The sequence below is a fragment of the Thermobia domestica genome, chromosome 8, assembly GCF_964235325.1.
Source record: "Thermobia domestica chromosome 8, izTheDome1.hap1.1, whole genome shotgun sequence".
In the NCBI taxonomy this organism is placed as follows: Eukaryota; Metazoa; Arthropoda; class Insecta; order Zygentoma; family Lepismatidae; genus Thermobia; species Thermobia domestica.
This window is the reverse complement of record NC_137461.1, coordinates 187756341-187779764: the sequence shown is the minus strand read 5'-3', so window position 1 is coordinate 187779764 and position 23424 is coordinate 187756341. Positions and strand designations below refer to the sequence as shown.

The 23424-nt window shown below is 35.5% G+C and overlaps 1 protein-coding gene across 4 annotated transcripts in view; it reads right to left on the bottom strand.

The window, feature by feature from the left end:
* The window catches only part of eys (eyes shut), a 1117243-nt gene that overhangs the window by 277843 nt on the left and 815976 nt on the right, over positions 1–23424 (bottom strand). For all 4 annotated transcript variants that reach the window (XR_014132762.1, XR_014132763.1, XM_081769320.1 and 1 more), the window contains one exon: positions 7398–7574. Coding sequence is in view for 2 of the 4 variants with exons in the window: in XM_081769320.1 (XP_081625446.1) it covers positions 7398–7574 (177 nt within the window). In the remaining 2 variants the exon portion in view is untranslated. The remainder of the gene's footprint in view (positions 1–7397; positions 7575–23424) is intronic.

The following is a 23424-nucleotide window of genomic DNA, read 5'->3' as shown; positions in this document are numbered from 1 at the left end:
TCCTGCTGAAAGATGAGATCACCATCCGGATGTTGCAGTTGAGCAAATGATAGATAGGTCATGGTCATCAAGATCTCGGTAGCGTTCATCTGTGAGGGACCGTATCACACGTGTTAGGAGATCAATTTCAGTCCACGTAAACATGTCCCAGATAAGAATACCACACCGGCCTGCACAGTCCCCGCTGGCACAATGAATCCATAGCCTCGTGCGGTTGGCGACGCACCCTTACCGGTCCATTAGCATGTACCAATGTGAAACGTGACTCATCAGTCCAGGCAACCTTTTTCCACATTTCTATGGTCCAGTGGCGGTGTTCCTATGTCCATGTTAGACGTTGTTTTCTGTGTTGTGCTGTTAGAAGGGATACTCGCGTGGGTCGATGGCTTCCCATGGCGAGCAGGTAGTTGCTAACACGAAATTGTTGTCTTGTATTGAACCTCTCCCCGATTTGACGCACTGTGGCCCGTCTATCGGCTGTAACAATGCGGGCCACTCGGCGTCTACCCTGTCGTCGACACGGTCCTGACCACGGCAGTTTGCCCGTGTGGATGTGGTTTTACCGGAAGCCAGGTACTCACGATACACCTTGACACAGTTGCCTTTGAATATTCGAGTGCCGCTTTGACGATTTGATCACGATCAAGTGCACTCCGGTCCTTCGTCTTGCCCATCACACACTGCACTGACACGGATACCGAGAGAGGAAGTACACGGCAGTAGTACCCTCGCAATTCGTTTCATTCACATGCACTAGTGGAACCTCTGCAGGGCGGTTTCTGCAAGTGTACTGCTGTCTCTAATTCAACTGATCAGTGTATGGCACCGTAAAAAGCCTTGCATTGATAAATGAATTTAAAAACAAAAGTTCTAAACACGCCAGTGTACTTTGAGAATTATATTTTTTCGATGGCATTTTGCAGTTGAATGTCCACAGTTTTCCTTAATTTCCTTTTCAAAAATGTTGGTTTTGGTGACAGCTTCATCACTTCCTTCATCTGCATTTTCAATTAAAGTAGTACTATTGCCACATCCATGTCCACTACAATGCCTACAAAATGATGTGCAATCTAGCCATCTTCTTTTACACCCACAATTGTTTCCACAGTTCGATTGGCAATTGCATGAACAAATCTCTTGGAGCAGGTTGTCCAAGTGTTATTACAGAAAGACGGAAATCACCACAAATTCTCCAGCCTCATTCAGTTGGAGTCATCTCTCGATTTTTCCACTACTAAACTTGTTAGAATACACGGAGACTATGACGATTTGCTGCAGCTGTTGGAAATACTTCTGCTAAGTTGAAAGTGTTACCAATGCATTACTTGGATACAATCTTTTTGTACATGTAGAATCTTGCACAACCCAGATTTCCGTTCTCTGCATATCTATATAAAGCTAAGCACACTTTTTCTCCAGCAGCTGCCACATCATCAGCAGATAATGTTAGGTTGTTGAAAATATCCATTTCTCGACGCACTACTTAATATTTTCCCAGTATTTTGTACGCAACTTTGTTCCTTTTACTGTGGAGGAGAAGTTATCTCACAACCAGTGAAGGCATGCTGAAATAAAATGCAGTTCACCATATCTCCCAATGCTCTCTGAAGTTTGGTACTGCTGTATATCTTATGTGGTGGCTTCGAGCTAGGCATAAACATGTAAGTCTTAGCTGTTACGAGTTCTATCATCATAACCAAAATATCTGTATCTTCTCCCACTATTACTACGAACCAGATTTTGCAAGATCTGTTGTGATTGACACAACTAATCTGTCTGCATCTCTAGATGTACAGTAAAACAAGATTTCTCAAGATATTTCGTCAGAAGTTATACCAATTCGAATGTGTTCTTTCCGTTAGAAAGAAATTCCTGTTGAGATTAAAGAGTCTGGATGTTATCCTCAATGATTACGCGTATTCATGGTTTCTTTATACATATCCAGTGTTCTATATCCTTTACGGTACGTCCACCATCATAACCATCAAATACAACACGTTATTTACCATAGCGTTCTGTGATATAGCCCTACCTCACATAGTTTTCATATAATTAACTGGCCGCAAAAATGACGGAAAACCAAAACCTAGAGTTTTGGGCCTCTTTTAATATAATATCAATATATAGAACATAATCTAACAGGCTTACTCTTTTTTAAAAAATCTTTGAGTTTGATCGATTTTTGTCTTAATTGCACTAAACTAGGTCTATTTATTCAAAAAGGTGGAAAATCGCAACTGGATGTTTTTGCAGAATTACAACATCAGTAAAACATATTTCAATAGATTTCATCTTCTTTTTAAAATGTTTATGTGAAACACTAATTTCAATTGGCACATAAGCCTACATACAGAAAGATAGTGCGCAAGTCTACATTCAGGGTTGTTGCGCACCCCCTGGCGACGTCACTGTTTACGAACTATTTATTAATCTAGCCAAACTTCCAAACCTGTTGATACTTACCGGAAATTGCAACGAAGAGCCCTCTCAAATCAATAAATACCTTTTCCTTCATGTTAAATGATTTATTCATATGTATCTACAAAAATTGTGCACAGTCCGATTACGTTTGAAGCTTCATTGTGCTTCTCTGACACTGTATATAGTGACAATATATAGATCGGATCGTTTTAAAGCTTATGAAATTTCCAACAACTTTTATTCGAGTATTTTTTTCATATTTCTACTCTGTTAACTTGTATGAGGCAATGAAAAGAATATGGTCCCCAATACAAATCAAAATTTTTTACTTTATCCTAAAGTTATGCAAAAATGGTTACTCGGAGAAAAGTGATATTAACTTGTTACATTGCCTATAATATTAAAAGTATAATAAAAAAAGAATGATACTTCTACGTTAATTAGTTTAGAAGTTATGCGGCATAAACTAAATGCATGTGAGAAATCCAAGATGGCCGACTATTTATTCAAAATGGCGGGAAACCCGCAACTGTATTTTTTTAAATTTTTTTTGCAGGGTAATGAGACCGGTACGTACAACATATTCCAACAGGTTACATCTTTTCATTTTAAATGTCTAGGTTTGGTCAATTTTTGCCGTAATTGCACTGGATTATAAAGATTCACTCCCTTTGCCCCCCTCAAACGCGGTGTATTATCAAAATAACATCCTAGATTTGAAAAATGCATTCCTTTTTACTACGATAACGCCATATTTCACAATTGGCAAAAAAGTAGCTACTTCAGTATGTCCTTGCTAAAGATATTTATCATGAATTAATAATGTGATTTTTGGAAGGGTAGCTGTAGCCCCATATCAGTCAGTGGAACATGCAACGAGCATCGGAACATTAATTTTGTATCATTTGTGATTAATTCCACGCTCACTGGAATTTCCAGGATAAACTTTGTATTTTTATAAAGATTCACCATCTTATGCCTCTCCCCTATGCCTGCTAAGTGATAATTACAAAAATAACATTCCAGATTAAAAAACACATACCTTTTAACTACAACGCCGAATTTTACATTAATTCAGAAAAATAGCTTTTCTCATATCTCCTTACTAAGGATATTTATGGTGACTTTTTAAATGATTTTTGGAAGGGGGTTGTAGCCCCAAATCGTTACTGGCACATGCAAGGAGCATCAGAATATCTGACGCTCACTGATATTTCTGGAACAAAATTTGGATTTTTTTAAAAAAGAGATCTAACATCTCACGCTTCACACCCTGTGTCCCCTTAAGGCAGTGCGTTACCAAAATAATATTCCAGATTTGTAAAAGGCATACGTTTTTATTACAGTAATGCCAAATTTCACATTAATTGATCAAGAAAAATACACTTTCCCCATATATCCTTGCCAAAGATATTTATCGTGAAATTTTATGTGATTTTTGGAAGAGAGTGTAGCTTCATATCGGTCACTGGCATATGAAAGGAGCATCGGAGCTTTAATACGGCAACATTTTTCATTAATCTGACGCTCACTTGCATTCCGAAAATAAATTTTGGGATTTTAGTAATACTTTAGCCAGCACCTTGTACCCCAAAAGGGATCATTACCTAAAATAATGCTAGAGATGGCTGTACTAGCTATGTGGATGAGTGTTTTATAAATGTAACAGATAATACTGATTATCCTCAAAAATCCTTTCCAATAATTATTGGAGAAAACTGCTTCCAAAATTTAACATTGAATCTCCCATAAGGAAAATTAACTTTTGTGTTTACGCTCCCCAAAGGGGTACTAAAAAGTGATTTTCTCTTATTTACTTTAGAAACTTGGAAAATTCAGACACTTTTAAAAAAGAACGCCTAATTTCACATTAATAGTGTAGAACCCATCTTCTTCCAGGACTGTTAGTTAAATATTTCTAAATTATATATACACAGTGCTAAAAATCTCTAAGGGTTATAAATAAATGTTTAACACTGTTAAAAGTCTGTGGAATCTCAACCCAAAGGTGTTAATATGTATTATACACGCTGAAAGAGGTCAATATACTACCAAATCTGATAATTACGTAAAACCGGTAATAATATAATTATTGGAAGATAATTATATAAGAGAAAATAATTAATGGCATTCCACCATAATAACAGATAGTAATAAGTATGCTGACAGTGAGAGATATATGATGAAGATACAATATACAGTATATAATATTGGGAGGGCCGGGTTCGATTCCCGGCGGGAGCTCATGTGGTTCGGATTCCACGTTAATCAGTAGGTCCACGTCTCATATAGCCTCGCTGCTGAACGGGACGTTAAACTCAAACTCAACTCAACAGTATATAATAATACTTCTCCGTGGTTAATATAACTAAAGCCAGAGATGTTTTTTGAAAAGTTTGTATTAATTAAATAATGGTATATATATAAATACAGAAATCCGTTCTAAACTTTCATTATTATCATTTGATTTTAACCAGATCTTACAGTCCAGACAGATTTTTTAAAGGGATCCAATCCAATTAAATTTCTTGCAAAAGATTTTAATACTTCCGTAACAGAAAACTAATTACATTTTCTCACATCACCGACACACAGACATTCTATAAAATTCAATTTCATGAATTTAATTCCATATTTAATTTTAAAAATATATAACTATTTTCATATATATATATATATATATATATATATATATATATATATATATATATATATATATATATATATATATATATATATATATATATATATATTAAAAATAACTGTATCGTGTTTCACAATACAAGAATACTATTATTAAACTTCATTAAAAAAACTTTTCGAATTGTAAAATTAAATCTTATATGCTTTTCAAAATTTTATTTTTGTTATTCGCAGCCGCATGCACACACTAATTAGTTTCATGTTTACCATCATTCGTATACAAATTAATTTCAGCTGTTATTCATTATTCATCTATTCATTATCATAAAAAAGTCCATTAAGTTGCCTAACTCAATCTATGTGAAAATGCCATTTCTCGCAATTCCTTTCCCTTTTTGTTTTATGGCGATCAAGGTTGAAACAAAAAACAGTTAATTTCTACTACTTCCGATTTAAACAGAAAGTCAATGGGAAAGATGGAACATATTGTTGGGAAGTTGAATCTATTGAAAGAAACCGCGTTTTGCTACTTATCGGTTTTGCTTTGACAGGAATAGTAGTAAATTTCTACCACTTTCCTTTATGGTAGAGAAATACGGTTAGATATGGTATCTTTCCTTGAAACGTTGAATCTATTAAAAACAGCTTGTCGCTATCTGTTCTGTTTTTGTTGTACGGTAATCAACGTTGAAGCTGGAATTTCTAACCCTTCAATCGACGACGTTTAGATAGTTCACTTTCTCTTAATTTTGGACGATTCTCAACAAAGACGCTAATCACATCTTTATCAATCTTAAATATCCAGGACAGAAGCAGCTCGAGATTTCAGTTGCCTTGACAGTGCTCCACAATTATATTTGTGCCTCGGAATCTTTCTGTAAACCAAACCGCTATCTACTACAAACAGTATCAACGTAGAACTTAATATTTTTGCTGTTATTTATGTTATATATTAAACATCATGATGATGAGGTTACTTCTCATCTCACTGACATGAACTATTTCGCTTTTGAAACCTAACATGATTACGATGAACAGAAGTGATTAAATGACGCATCTCCCGATTGAAGCATTGAAGCCAGAGTTTCGGGACGCCACGCTTAACCCTCGCGAATCGCGTGGCCAAGCCTGGCAGTGTCCCCTAGAAGTTTTGACAATTCGCCGATACTACCGTATTTTGCCTCTATGTGTTCCGTGTACTGTTTTGGCGATTGATATTCTCCAACCTTCAGCAGCCTGCGGACACCAGAGGAAATGAAGATTACGCCAACGAACTTTCCGAGTGATATAAGCTCTATTTTCATGTATCTTTATCAATTATGAATATGGAATTTATTATATACACAACCTGCTCTTTCTGACCACAGTTTAATAATCTAATTTATTCAAACTATAATAAAGTGTTCCAGTTTCAACAACTTAACATATTCTTCATCAGACACAAATTTTTATTGAGTGTCTGATGAAGACAACTAGAAGTTGTTGAAACTGTGACATTTTATTTTAGTTTGAATAAATGAATGTATTAAACTAAGGTTAGAAAGTGTTAGTTACTTATACTTATGGAATTTTCAATGTCAGTGTCCGATTGGAAGCCATATTTGCAGTCTCAAGTATTGAAGCCTCTGTAATAGCTTAAGTCATACGGTGATACTGCAAATAAGCAACACATACAAAAATCTTTCTGATTTTTCGATAAATTTAAAACTCAGACAGTAAATATTTAAGAAAGTATCTTTAAGCTTTTCAATAATGACTTGGAATAAACCATTCGCACGTTCCTATCAGTAAATTTTGGCCGTTCTGTTTCGTCCTAAAATGAAGGATAATTCTTATTCATTTTAAGCGTTAGTAACACAAATCCTTTCTTTCTCTTTTTCTTTTCTTTTTTTAATTTCTGTTCAATTTATTTCACAATTCATTGACTTAATTTCAATTCACATCTCACGCAATTTTTGACAACTTGTAAAGAATATATGCTGTATGTAACTATATTTCTAATATTGTATAAACTGTAATATTAGAAAATAAATTGTAGCAAACAATATTTGGAGCATCTGAAGCAATGGAAGGAGAAACACTAGAAAAAGTATGTCCGTAAAAAAAGGGAATTAATGGAAAAGTTAATACTCTAAGTGCAAAATTAAAGGTAGGAAGTATTCATTAATTTTTAGTATATCATGAAAAGATCTGCTCTACTATTATTAGTTAATGTAATGCTAGTGTTGTGCAAGGGAAATATCTGAAGTCCGTGGAAACAACTTTCCAAGGTTTATCAACTGAACATACAATAATACAATACTGACCATTGATATCCCTTAACAAATAATTACCTAGATACAGAATAGAACCAAAAATCATATTAGGTGACGAATTCTTCAACATTCCAGTGTAAATCTGTCCGTCGATCCAGAGAAAGCATCTCTTCCCTTGATGACCCGCTCTTAAATGATGCCAGTTCCCCAGAGATACTACTAATCTGCTTCGAATCGTCAATGTAGAACCACGACCTGTTGAAAAGAAACAAAAATAAGCAAGAGAACTAAAATAATGAAAGTTTGGTTATAAGTGAATAGGTGAATTAAATATGATAAATATAAGAACTATACCTAGGAAATGTATAGTGATAGCTGATCACTTTTTGCAATATTGGCATGGTGGCTGTATAATTTAATACTTTCGTGCTCCGGAGTTTTAGTTTGAATTAAATGTAAAGTGTCAATTATAATAATGTTTTAGTGTTCAAATTGAATATGAACTTACAGCAGTTTGTTAAATATATTACATACATAAGTACTTAATAACATAGTATAAAACATAATTATGTCACTTCAGCTCTTTGTTTACATTACGGAACAGAGTAGCCATATCAGTAAGTCTTGATTCACGGAGTCGTACAGTGATTTGAGATATCGATTGATTGCCGTGAATGTCTGTTCGGACTGTACAAAGCCAGTGTCAAGACATGATATAACAGTCAAAATACAGAGTATGGACTATCTCAATTGGATGCATTCTCTGCATATGTAATTAAATGAAACGAACATTGAGTTTATTAAATCACAAAATCAACACTGACGTTATCCCAAAAGCTTAAAGAAAAGACGAAGTAGTATGCACGCGTTAGAAATATCAGCCGAGTCTGTTCCTTCAATTACGAGCATTTACAAATTACTGCTTGTTATTAAAATATAAATTAATAATTGAAGAAAATCTTCTCTTGAAATGGAGTGTGATTTAGATAAATTATTTGATTCTTGTCATAAGTTAGACAGCAATCGAACGTTCTTCAGTAAATAACCACAGCTAATTGAAAAACAGGCAATAATTGATAGCTTAGTGACTGAAAATAAATTATATAAAAAGAAAATCATGAGTCAAAAGTTAAGTGTGTTGACCTGGAATAATATTCTCGAAGTAATACATTGGAAATATATGGAGTGCCTGAATCTTCTCAAGGAAATATCCCCTAAATATTCCTGGTAAGACTCTAAATGTTGACATTAATGAAATCATGATTGATGCTTGTAATAGGTTCAAGATATTTAAGAATGAACCTACTACAAGCATTATAGTAACATTTGTCCAAAGGCATTATACAAAGTTTTTGTTTTTTCAACGAGGAAAGTAAAGAGAAATCTATCTAACATTGACATAGATATGAATAGCAATAATCCAATCTCATTAACCAATCCTTAGCTCCAGCGAGGAAAGTATTGTTCGTTATGGCCAAACAGCTTCAGCGTGAAAAATAATATAAGTATTTATGGGTTGGGAAAGTTAAATTAGGAAAGATGACCAAAGTGCAATTCATGTATCTTCTGATGAAAATCTAGTTAAACTACAAGGTTAGCTTATCCTACTTTTGTTAAGACCTCATATATCACTAATTGTCATTTTACCTTTTCTTATATGCTATATAGCATTTACTGTGCGTAATGATACTTTGTTAACATCCGTAATTAATTATGTGCAAGATGAACAATGGAAATAAAATGTCATTGTTTATCAAAATGTTAAGGGTCTGAGAAACAAAACCCACTTCTTCTTGAAAAATGTATTACGTAATAGCTATGATAATAGTTATCTGAACACTATCAGATATATATGGAGGTGTTGGTGTACGGTACTTGTGGTGGCCAATAAAATGTACAACTCTGTATGTGAGGTGACATATAAAACGCACAGCCGTGAATCGCTCACAATATCTGTACATGATGAAACCAAAATTTATAAATGCAATATCCAAATAAACGTATATCAAGACTATTTTAATCACCTAGAACAACAGATTAGCTTTTTTTTATATATATATATATATAGTCGGAGATTTTAATATCAAAGAAATTAATAATGTAAGCCATGATTTCCTAAGTGGATCTACAACTTGCCAAAGACTACAACAATTTATATCATTTTTTAACATGAGTTCCCATAATAATATACAACGTTGTAACCTAAAAACCTTAGATTTGGTTCCGGCGAACGTTCCAGTAGAACTTAAGCAATTCTCTTAGTGCATGAAGACTTGAACAGCCCTAATTTATCAATTTCGATATTTTTACTTACAAGGAACATCATCTTAGTGATCCAAGCCGATTTTGATTAAATTTGGCAGGGAGATACTACACAGGAAATAAACGAATACGTGTTTTTTATTTTCTGCGGAAAAACGGTTTGAGGGGTGAAAAGCCCCCACCCAAAATTTTGAAAATGGGCCCGCGAAGGGCAAGAACAAGTGGACCGAAGCAAATGAAATTGTACACACATACACTAGACATAAAATAAGGGAATACGTGTTTCGTGTTTTCCGGGAAAAATCAGTCGGGTGGGGCACAGACCCCTCCAAACGCATAAACACGAAATCTAAAAAGGGATAGTAAGTGTCATGCAAAAGTACCTCAAGCACATGCAGAATTGTAACCAAACACCGTGTAGGAACAATACACAAAAAATAAGCGAATACGTGTGTCTTATTTGCTGCGGTAAAACGGTTTGAGGGGGCAAAAGCCCCCACCCAAAATTTTGAAAGTGGGCCCACGAAGGGCAAGAACAAGTGGACCGAAGCAAATGAAATTGTGTACAGATATTGTAGTCATAAAATGATAGCACAAGGGAGCCGAAGAATAGCGACCTCAGGGAAGCCTAGCGATTATTATGATTATTATTATTATGATTAATGGTGGTGGTGGGAGTAGTAAATTAATTGTGATGTTTAATATGAAGTATGGTGAAGCTTCTTGGAACGTGAATTGAGGACAGGTCGCTCCTAAAGTTTTCAGCGCTCCTTCCCATTATCTTGAGTACTTTTATGTAATATTCTGTAAATAAAACTATTATGTAATTGTATGTACTATACCTACTTATGTTATTTACAATGGATGTGTTACGTGTCCAGTTGCTATTGAGTGAAACGAACGCTAATTCAATACGGAAGATCAGTATATGCAAACAGAATACGACAAAGAATAGTCAAGAAGTTGTGCAAACATACTCAACTTTGTATGAAGTTTTGGTGATCTTACGATGTTATCTTGCTTACACTTCCACTCGTGAGTGGCACCTAATGCGATAAGGAACATGATAAGTACACAAAGGGGTATTTACTCGCTCAATAGTACAAACATGTACGGGAAAAGGGTCATTATGTATACTGATTACATAGAATTCATAATCGACGCCTGATTATATATATGGCACGGAGACCACACGCATACAGAGAGAGAGAGAGAGAGAAGAAGGAGCCTACGAAGACGATAGTATGGTTGCAGTAAATGCTGCAAATGTTATAGCGTTTATAGCGCTGTTGCATCTTGCTTTCGATGTAATACATCTACCGGAGACACCAATAACAGCGGAGGAAAGGCATGTAGCAAATGTACTACAGAATTTGTTGGAGGACTGGATGGAAGCGGGAACTACGTTGCAGATGAAAATAGTTATGACATTAGATCTTGCAAATGACGATAAAGGACGACGTAGATTATGGACCGGAGGATGACGCGGAAGAATGTGCTGTACCCGACACCGCATCTGTTGGTGATGTCACCCTTGAGTATAAACGGAATGCCGTCACGTACTGGAAAAGTGGTAAGAAGAGGCCTCTTTCCGTGGGATCTGTCCGATCAAAATACAGAAAGGTTACCTCTAGGGAACAGCTCGTGCGATGGGAAAAACAAGTTGCTGCTGGAGGGACACGGAAGGACAAACTAGATGAAGTGTCACAGTTCGTTCTACGTACGTTTAAAGATGCTCTAAACGCTCACTTTGCAATACACGATGTGGACCTCCGGAGGTGGGCGTTGCAGGCTAGTAACCGATTAGGTCTACCTTCATTTTCAGCATCGCATACCCGGCTGTGGTAATTTAAAAGAAAACACAGCATTGTGTCGCGTAAAGTGACAAAATTTATATCTACTGCACATGCAGTAGACGACGAGGATTCCGCGAATATTGTAAGTGACTGTGAACAATGTGAAACAACTAGTCATTGAATACGGTCCAAATAACGTTTATAATTCGGACAAAAGCGGATTCCAACTAGAAATGCATGCCGGTCGTACCTTGGCACGGCAGGACATGAAAAAAGTCAAAACACTTGTTCAAGCTGTGAGTGCGACAACACATAGCTATACAATCCAGCCAATAATATCTGCGGATGGGATCTTGCTATCACCATTATTCGTTGTGTTGAAGGAGCCAAAAGGTGAGTTCCGTCCAAGGGTGCAGGACACTATGTTTAGCCCACGTAACATTTACCTAGCTACCTCGAAGTCCGGTAAACTTACAAAAGAGCATGTTCGAACATGGTTCACTGAAGTGTATTTTCCAACACAACAAAATACTGTTCTCCTATTAGATGCATGGCGTGGCCATTGTGAAAACACATTACGCGAAATAGAACCGAGTGAAAAGCATACAATGTTGCGCACAATCCCACAGGGCCTACCCTGGAAACTACAGCCACTGGATGTATATTTTTTTTTCGGCTGTGGAAGACCTTTGTGTGACGCTTTTCTGACGCAGTGATCTTGCAACGGTTCGACATAAACTTGCATATAAGGGACAATAGAATAAAATTGCAATCATTGACACATAATCAATTCTCCTCGCCACGATATCGAGACGTGCTTAAATACTCTTGGCATGTGATCGGTTACACAACAGAACGACCAGCAAAGTTTCAGACACCTGCAGAGTACTCTTTCGACACGAATAGCGTAACCACGTGTGATATTTGTGGACAAGTTGGTGTGATTCGTTGTGGATGGTGTAAGCGATCACTGTGTTTGCAACTTTTTTTGTGGACTATCATTACTGTGAAACCTTTATTGAGTGAACACACTACCTCTCAGTACTACTAGACGTACACTTCTATGTATGGACAACATGCAAGGTGTTTGCAACACGCGTTACTATACATACCAAATGCACAGATTGTGGGGAAAGATTGTGTGGTCCACACAGAAATAAATTAGGATCTACACTTCATGCTTCATAATTTGTTTACCTCCTTAATTTATCCACCTTCTCTCAACGTCAAAGCCAACTTCATGGCAACTACTTCTGACTAGTAGATTACATGCCAGTATCCACACTTTACGTGTAACAGAGAATACCTGCCTTGAAAGAGTATGGTATATCGGTAGATATGTTCACAAAACATACATATTATATGTATGGATATAGGGAAACTGGGGAAACAGGTCGTCTTACTAATCGCTAGAAGTTGAACTCGACTGTCATTGTGGGCCATACAACAGCTGCAGTTAACGTAGGCTCACGAATGCCAAAATCTTATGGCCAGTACATTTCTCATAGAGTTCAATAATTACAACATGCTGGACATACGTGTGTATGCTGCATTTTTTGTCCTTTTGCAGCTCAAATGTCTATATGTACTTCATTCGCTTACTTTCTCCAATCATCTCGTTTCTGATGCTGACTGCCATATTATTTCGCGGTCCGTTTCGGCTACCAAACAGTTTTTCTGTACAAAATAATCACTCGTTTTCGCTTATGTTTTTGTGTTATGTGTGCATTGGCCCTAACCAGAGTTTGGTTGCAATTCTGCATGTGCTTGAGGTACTTTTGCATTATACTTACTATCCCTTTTTAGATTTCGTGTTTATACGTTTGGAGGGGTCTGTGCCCCACCCGACTGATTTTTCCCGGGAAACACGAAACAAGTATTCCCTTATTTTATGTCTAGTGTATGTGTGTACAATTTCATTTGCTTCGGTCTACTTGTTCTTGCCCTTCGGGGGCCCACTTTCAAAATTTTGGGCGGGGGCTTTTGCCCGCTTAAACCGTTTTTCCGCAGAAAATAAAAAAACACGTATTTGTTTATTTCCTGTGTAGTATCTCCCTGCCAAATTTCATCAAAATCGGCTTGGATCACTAAGATGATGTTCCTTGTTAGTAAAATGCCTTTAAGTAAAATTATATGTATGCTATAATAAATTTTACTTATCTTTATATTATTTAGAGCCAATACGTTCTAGCAATTTATTCATTTACATTTTTATACAAATACATAAAAGAGAAAGAATATATATATATGGTCAATTCCGCGGTAAGTGACCCTACGAAGGAAAAAATTGAAGTTTCACCTTAGCCTACATAACTATTAAATATTAAAATTATTTTTTAAGAATGCTGAATTTTTCATACATGAACAAGATGATACCAACATTGATTTGTAGATGGCTCTGCAGGAGGTAAAATATGGACACTTTCATGTCGCAGAATATCGTACCTACGTTTGGATTTTAACACAAAGTTTTTTCCTGCTAATTCCTGTAGGTAAGTAAAGATCGCGTATGGCATTTATTAAGGTAATGTTTATGTTTACATCAGTGACATTGTTTTGCACATAATTTAATAATAGCATGAAAATTATAATAACTGATTTATTTAAGTAGGCTGTTGTGAAAGTCACAAGAAAACATAAATAAGTTTATGTATTTATATACATAATTAAACAAAAAAGCTGTTATTCTAAATTTTCTTCATTAGGACAGACGGTAATCAAAGGCCGTGCAGAAAGTCCTGAAATAATACGTGTAACTCTTTTAAATACAAAATATAATATGTCGTGTAAGTCACATTGCTTTCCCTGTCGTGTAAGTCACATTATGCGTGTCGTGTAAGTCACATTTTGTTGCAGAGTTACCCCATTGCCAATAGTAGCTAACTGCAGTAAAACGTATAAATAGTGAATTGATAACTCAATTAATATATTAAGTGCCATGTTTAGTGTAAGAAAATGAAAGATAAGGAGGATAAAAGCAATATTATGAAGTATGGATGTAAAATGTACTTGACTGGACTATAAATGTAAGAAATGAATGAAAAGCTAAACAATATGAATCAATGTGATCTAGAAAGAAGTTTTAAAAACGTGACAGGAAGTATCACGTCTCAGGAAGTGTCTCTGGAACAATGCCGGCATATGTGGTTCCGAAGTTTCTATTGTGCTGCCAAAATGTCTTGAGAGGTGGCAAAAATGCGAACTAATGCTCGCACCCTCACACACCCACGCGTTGAGCCAATAACGGTACAGCTGTTGCTAAGTGAGAGAAAGCGAGTGGATTTCCTTCAGCCTATAGCAGCGCTTGCAACGGAAGACTAGGGATCAAGTCAATGTGGCATATCAATAGCCCAGCTAATTTTAATACCATTATTGGTTTTCTCGTACTCTTTCGTTGTTTTGGAAACATGCTCCTAAATTGGTATTTATTGCCTTTAGGCATCTAAAGCTTAGGTCGGTATAGGACGGAGGTGGGCATGTGGGAAAGGGTTCGTTCAGATCTATTGAAAGTATATCATCTCGGCATTTGCCTGGTGTGAATGAGGAACACCTCAGTCAGGATTGCCAGCTATATGTTTTAAACCCGCAACCTACCGAGCCAAATCTAGCACGCTACTACTCTGTCACGCTTCCTTGGTAGAAAACATGCATACTCAAACGAAAATATGTAAGTCACAAAAAGTTTACTTTAAGATTATAAAATTAGGACATGTCAAATATGTAACACTTGTCATTTCTATTGCATTTTCAGATGTGCCAAGTTCAGAAGCTGAATGGAAGCGGAAATAGATAGAGAAGTTGAAAGGAATCATATTACATCAAATGGATTTTTAGTACCAAGAAAAGATACAAACCGGTCACTGGATATCACACAGTTGTACTACATAAACTGCAATAATATATTTTCCTGAAGAAAAGGAAACCACAGAACGTGATTCGTGCGTAATTATATCTGATTGTATGCATCAAGATATGTTTCCATTTGCTTATTTCAAATCTACACTTATGGAAGATTTTGAAGGGTGTCATCCGGGTTTTCCGATCAACAATGTGAATTATCAGTCGGATGATGGTGCACAACATTATTCACTTTGTTCAATAACATTGCAAAAAGTTGAAATGTATTGGCACTTTTCGGCTACGAACTATGGAAAAAGCTCTCAAAGACAAATTGATCCTCAATCTGCTTTAGAATTTATTGAGAGAGCACGCAAGTTATGCCCGAACATAAATGTAATATACTGCAGTAAAGAGTATTACTTCAAAAAATTCAGTTGATGAGCCAATGGAAACTTCATAAGAAAGAAATATGTAATATTCCAAAAACACGAAACCAGCACTACTTTCATTGTGTTTCAGCGTATACTATTGAATGTTGTCTCATCTAAGATATTTCTTCACCACGAAGGAAGTTCGATTTCATTCCAGAACTGTTCATTAGCGCATGTGAAGGGAATAAACGAAACGAAGAATACTTTACTGGAGACAGGATATTATTACACTTCCCGAAAAAGAACTATTAAATATTTGTTAGATGTGGAAAAAAGAATCAGAACAACTGTATGTAACATTTCTTCGCCATTACCATCAAGATAAAGAATTTTATTAGCCGCAACAGAAAGATTAGGCCTATGTTGCATTAACAGACGTCGATCACAGACATGAATTAGAATTTGACAAATTTGCTCCAATAAAAGAACTGTTAACTTCTTGTTTTCTCTGTTAACTTCCTTTTATCTCTCTAAATCATTAGTGCCACTCTGTCCGCCAAAAGATTTTGAAAGTGTAATTAAACGAAGACATGATGTTAGACTTGTCGTGTAAGTCACGTTATATTTGTAGCATATATTTTAAAATAAATACAGAAAATATAATAATTTTCTTTTGGTCTTATAGCTTGGTATCTACTTAATATATGTAAAAAGTTTTAGTTTTCTTGCAGCAATAGAAGAACAGAATTTTCATATAGTTAACCGTTATTCGAAACACCATGTCTCCTACTGTCGTGTAAGTCACGTATATATTTAGAGACTTATTTCAGCCATTTTGTTTACATATTTAAATGCTGCAAATAAAAATGAATGAAGGACTTACTGCCCCTTATTTATAACCTAAAACTTGCCCATGAATATATCTTATAATTTTTGTAATACATAATATGTACTGCCGTCTGACGTCTGTTGTCGTGTAAGTCACAAATGGAATTAGCCATATATATATATATATATATATATATATATATATATATATATATATATATATATATATATATATATATATATATATATATAGTGTGTGTGTGTGTGTGTGTGTGTGTGTGTGTTGTATAATTTTTGGATAGAAAGGAGTCATTTAGAGTCACCAAATTTTGTTTTGATTTTCTACTCGGTGGGGAATTGAGGGGGTCAAAATTTATGCAAAAATTACAAATAAAATATGTATATGTACAGTAAACCATATTGCTTGTAAGATAGCAATCCAACAGCTTGTCCTGTATTACAGATTGTATAGCTTCCAGATTTTTAAATTCTTTTGCAATAATCTTATTCTTCCCGTGGAAAAAACGAGCATGCACGTGGCCCGACAGATTTTAAGATTTTGTAAAGAACTGACAACTGGAAACATCGTGGCCGTTTTGCGTATGGTGAAGCTTCGGGCCTTGGTCATTTCAGCTAATTTATTTAAAAACTGTGTGCATGTACCTGCGGAAGCTCCAGTGTGCTGTCGTAGTTCTTCTTTTTGACGTACTAATGCAATATAATATTTATTTTTATGTCGAACGTTACAGTTACATTCTGTAGTTAAAAGGAGAAATACAAGTACAGAAATTGAGCAGAATCTGGAACAACATGGGAAAACCACAAGAATACTCTCAGACACAATGTCATACCTACAAACTTACATGGTTTAGGATCGAAGCACGAATCTTGTTATAAGTTTTTTACACATAAGTTTAGCATGGTTATAATATTGTTACTAGTTGCAATATGATAATTAAATTTTAGGTGAAGATACTTTGATCTTTTGGCTACAAGACCATGTCACTCAATATAGCCTCCATCTACTGTGACGCATCTCGTTCAACGGTCTTTCCATGCCATGAATGCACTTTGGTAAAATTCAGGTGGCTGAATTTTACACCATTGTTTCGCACAAAAAAATTATTGTCTTCTCACTATCGAATGTTTTCCTCGCAGGTGGGTCTAAAAGCGACCAAATAGGATTAACTCCAAAGGAGTCAAATCTGCACAATAAGAAGGCTGAAGGACAACTTCCTACCCCATGTTCATTATTTTCTTGTGTGTCTTCATGGCTGTGTGAGGCTTGGCATTGTTGTGACGGAATTTGATGCTTACAGCTCCGGCCTCCTGGGTCGAAGGGCACGTCGTACCTTATCCAGTGACAAACAATAACACTTCTTGTTAATTGAGGAGCCATGTTTCAAGAAATCTATGAAAATAACACCGTCCTGATCCCAGAAAAAGAAGGCCATAATTTTCTGGTTTGATCTGGAAAATCTAAGTTTTTCCGAACCACTGCAGCCACGTTGGATACTGGCGCGATTCAGTGTGTGACCCCCATAAACTGGAAACAACTTCCTATGGATTGATGTGGCTGATTCACTACTGGTTTTGAAATGGAACTTCATTACCGACCGTCGTCGGGTTTGTTTACCTGTGGACATAGGAAACTGCAGTTATTACCATTTTGAAGTGATAGGATGAAAGTATGTTCAGTTAAAATTTCATTATCATATTGTAACTCCTAATAATATTATATTCATCTGTACAAAACATATTAAAAGCCCTTTTTACTCGGAATGGCCGGGTTACCACTGAGCAACCATTTCTTTTTCGCTGACATGTGTACAGTTTTATGGCAGCAACTGTTTATTTTATGTTCAGTCAGATACAAAAATGCATCTCTCCTGAATTTTCACTGTCCGTGAGTTAGGAAGCGTTCTGGGCCCGCAGTGCCTCATCCTGGGGCCGCAGTGGTAGATCGCTTACCTTTGGCACATGGCTCGATTCCATCTTCCACCAAGTGGGTTTCATGAGGAAAAAACACCATGGATGTGGGTTTTCTTGGATTTCTGCAGGTTGGTTCCACTTCTGTGTATAGTATTATTATAAAAAGCGGATTTTTAAGAACTAAATTGTACAACACATAACTACAATTGCTAAGATTTGTATAGTTTTGATAATGTTGATTTTCTACATGCTTCACTGTATAAGTGTTTCGACGATTGTATATGAATGTGTACACTCATGTCCAAAATTATTGTCGCGTGTCTATAAATATGTTGTTGCAGGGATATAATTTGATAACGAATTCGCCCAGTATGTCTTATAATGTTAGTATGTGTATAATCGGCAAAGACATGTATGTGGCAAATTTCATGTGTAAAGAGCAGTAAATAAGAAAAATAAAACTTTCTTGCCCATTTAGCAAGATTTTGTTTTACTCATTCCAATTTTCCTGTTTATAATTCTTTTCCTATGAAATTTACCACAAATATACATTCCCTGACTATATACATAGTATCAGTATTAAATGTACCCAGCAAAATCATTATCAAATTATACTGTTACAAGAAGACAGTTATAGATATGCGACAATCATTTTGGACATGAGTGTACAAGCATAAGAAAATCTAGGAATCCAGTATGGTTTACCAGGGAAATAACACAAACAATTGGAGTTTGAAAAAATGTGCCGAGAAACGTAAGTTCTCCAGATTCTATGATTTAGAAATTCCAGGTCGGATTTAAAAAAGTTATGTATATATAGAGATTATGATGATTACATTGAACGAATCCAGATTCGTGTTAATGACATCAAGCTGTTTTGGTTATTTGATAGATTTAAACAATAATACATTATAAGAAATTAAGTGTATACTTTCAATAATGAGAAATTCACTCAGGGCAATATCGGAAATAATTTAGCAAAATATTTTTCTTTTGTTTATAGTATCAAATTTCTCTTACAAAATCAATGATGTTTCTACCGAATTTCCTAATATTCATCATAAGCTTCATGTACTAGATTCTAATTATGTCATATCAAAAGAAGTTAAGAATACTATCACTAAACGCCAAAAACCAAAACAATTTTGTGGCTCAGACGGAATTTCTTCATATATTATTAAAGGATGCGAAGAGGTTTATGCCAACAACTTGAATTTATAATCCATTTGTCTCAGAAAAGTACTAGCTTCCCCCCAAAGATGGAAAGAAACCAAAATATATATTATATTAAAGTCAGGGAATGCAGATATTATAGCTAACTGTTGGCTAATTTCTATTTTTAATAATTTAAAGTGCAAGATATGTAAATATATATGAAAAGTTGTTTAATCATGTGAAAATTTTTATTCCACCAAGTTAGCAAGGATTTATGCCAGATGGGCCAACAATAACTTCTTAGAATTTATTCAGGATACTTTTAATTGTTTTGAAAGGAAGGAACAAATGGATGTGATATATATCGATTTCGCGAAGGCCTTAGACAATTTAGATCATCAAGAATTAATTAAGAAGCTTATAAAATTTGAATTATCCAAACGCTTAGTTCTGTTATTTTCATCATACGCATATTTACTTAACAAACACCAATATGTGGATTTTCAGCAAGATATATCCGTTGAATTTGTAAGTTCATCTGCTGTTTCTAGGGTTTAAATCTTGGTATTTTATTATTCTTAATTTTAATTAATGATTTGCCTCAGCTGGTAAGCAATTCCAATTGTTTGCAATTAGCAGATGATCTAACCAATTTTAATCATAGAAGATAGTAACGGATTCGAAGAAGACTTAAATAAAATTAGTGTTTAGTGTAAAAAATATTAACTACAACTTAGTGTGATAGTGTATGTTTTAATAGGAAAAGGGAATTAACTAAATATATGCATAAAATTAATAACATTCATATTGAAAGGGACACACTGATTGAAGATTTTTGTGTGATATTTGATAGTAAACTAATATTTAGTAATCGTATTTTACTGCTACTAATTCAGCAAATAGAGCCTTACAGTTTGTTGTAAGAAACATTACCTTTTCACAACAGCCTGTAATCTTTATTTACATTTGATAGAACGACCATTCGTGAGACAGTGCAAAAGAAAAAAAGGAACTATTGATGTAAGAATATGTTCGATAGTCCACTATAAACAGAAAATAAAATTTCTGAAAATTTTCATTCTACTCTAAATGGAAGGTCTATTAAAATTTGGCGATTTTTGGTCTGAAAAACTGGATAAGTTATTTCCTTGGTTTTAAACTCTTGTGATTTTCTGAATTTTTCTTTCTTTTCTTATAAGGCAGAAATTCTAATCAGTGTAGGGGCCCTGAAATTGTTGCAGGGAAGTCCTATTTTCGCCTGAACATGCGCATAGCCTCTTAACCATAACTTGGGAACCAAACAAAAAGTGGGAAGGAGCTTTCAGTTTTAACCCTTTATCGTAATTCGTTATAGGCTTGCTCTTTCTGATATTGCCAGAGGAAGCTGTGTAAGTCTATCTGAATTTTGAGCAGCAAATCTATTAGTAAATGTGGTTTTATCCCGACAACGAGTTCAGAAAGAAATTTTAACAAAGAGGATCATGTCCGAGTTGGCGGTCGTTTTTTGCAAGTGATCACTCCAGGATGCGAGGTCACTGCGTGAGTGGAATTTAAGGGAATTCCGGAGCTGCAATATTTTATTCTCTGCAGCTGCAATAGTCCTATGAGACGTAGGAAGACTATTTTATTGTGATGTGTAACGCGTTCAGAAATTCTTTAGTTTTAGCCGCTGTGTGTGCAGAGGCACGATCGAAGTATAACATTTTTGCTACATCGTAGGAAAAGATTATTTCATTAAGAATAAAATTAACAAAAATGTTATTTGGAATATTTTTAATGACCTATGATGTCAAACCATCAACTGCTGCAAAGAAATGAGTAAAACAATATTTTATACTTGGTAACTTCTCACATGCACTTACGATGAAAGTTTGAAAAAGTGTTGTCCGAGAGCAGTCTAAAGATCCTTTGATGTTGCTATGCAGGCAAAGTCTCAAATTATGGATAAAGTAACGCAACTTTATCACATGTTTTCATGTATCCAGGATGTGTCATGTTGCCAATGTGTAATTCTTCAAAAATAGTGGCTTTGAGGACACTAGGCATGCAAAGCAAAAGTTTCTGAGAAGTGCAGGAAATCATAGTACTATACAAAATATTGTTTACAATTTTGTAATGTTTTGCCACTTCTAAGGATGTCTCGTGTCTTGCGTTTGCAATATTATGACTTGAGAAAAAAATAATCATCTCATTATAGGTGTAATATTTGTATCTTAGATTAAAGCAATTAAATGTTATGGGTCTGGTTCCAGTTTGATAAGTTCCAAATCATCATCTGAGAATAGCAAAGGATTTCATAACAAGAAGTCGCATTCAGCTCATATTAGTAATTTATTTGAGAAATTATTGTTGAGTTTCAAAGCCAAACGTGCAGAATTATCAGTTAGTATTTTCAATTTCAAACCTAAAGTGTCTTTTTTTTTTTTTAATTTTATAAGAGGAAAGTACACTAAAAAGTTTCTGCTCAAAAACTAGTATAGACGGATGTGCCGAGGATAACGGGCACTTACACACACTACTGAATGCCATGCTGTCTAATTTTTGTGGCGTTGCGAGAGTACTGAGCCAGTTTCAATTGCAGAGGATCACACATGACCATGTGCACTCATCGGAAAAGTACAAAATGGGTGCAGATGTGACAGCTTTCTTAATTTTTTGTAAAGCCTCAGACATACTGTCAGTCAACTTTAGCGTATGTGGAAAGCCTCTTCAAGCGCCTCTTCGATAGTGTGGCTGTAACAAAAATTAACAAAGAAAGACCTGTAGGAATTCACCATGGCTAAAAATGACTTAGTTTTTTAACCCTGTCAGGCCGGGATAAGTCCACAATAGCTTGTATTTTTACAGGGTCAGCATGAATAGCTTCCTTTGAAACTACGTGCCCTAGGATTTGCAGTTTGTACTGTAAATTCTGACTTATTAATGTTAAACAGAGTGATTTTTTTTTAAATTTGGAGTACCTCGTCTAAGGTTTATACAAGTTCTTGAAAAGTTTTCCCTATATAGTCCTCAACGTAAATTAACAACTGAAAATTAGGAATTTCTTTTAAAATGTTTCTTAGTATTCTCTGTTCAGTCAGCGACAGCAATAAGTGGAGGTTGGATACATAAGAAATGATGGCTTTTTCCAGTAGCAGAATAGTTTCACTCGATGTCTGATAGTTGGACAACCAACATGACAGCAAATACGGGCCCGAAAACATAACATGCCAGGATATTCCTCCACTTGGAGGAAAAAGTATTACTATCTGAGAGCATCATTTAGAGAAACAACCACGAGATAAAAAATGAAATGAAATCTTTGAGTTTTACGTCCCACTTTTATGCCGGTTAGGCTAAAGAAGACGGTGATGATGAGAGATGAGTGAAATGGTGGAATGAAGAAAGTGGGAGGAAACGGGAGAACCCCGAGAAAACCCACGAGCACGGTGTTTGTCCACCACAAAGTTCACTTGGCGGGGGCTGGGATCGAACCCGGGACCCCAAGCACCAGAGGTGAACGCTCTACCACTGAGAACCACGAGATAAATCTGCAGAAATTCGATTCACATTAAGTTCAAAGAGATAGGAATTAATGCAAAGAAAACAAAAAGAATAATACGCTTCATGCAGAAAACAACGGAAAGCTAAACAAAATGAGAAAAGAAGGAAAGAGGGAAAGGAAAGAGCAAAAGACATGGGAATAAATTAAATATTAACACTTAAGGATAAACAGTGTCCGTCTTTCCCCCTGCCCCCATCTTGGGTTTTCTCCCTTCATAGGATAAATCTCTTTCAGTATCAAACGCGAACATCATTTATAGTGTTGAATTCCGGGAAGTGCAAACAACACTGTTGTCATGCATAAATATATATTCTTCCTGTTCGGGGAAGTTTCTTTTTAAGGACGGTAACAATGTATTTTCGAAGATATTAACGTAA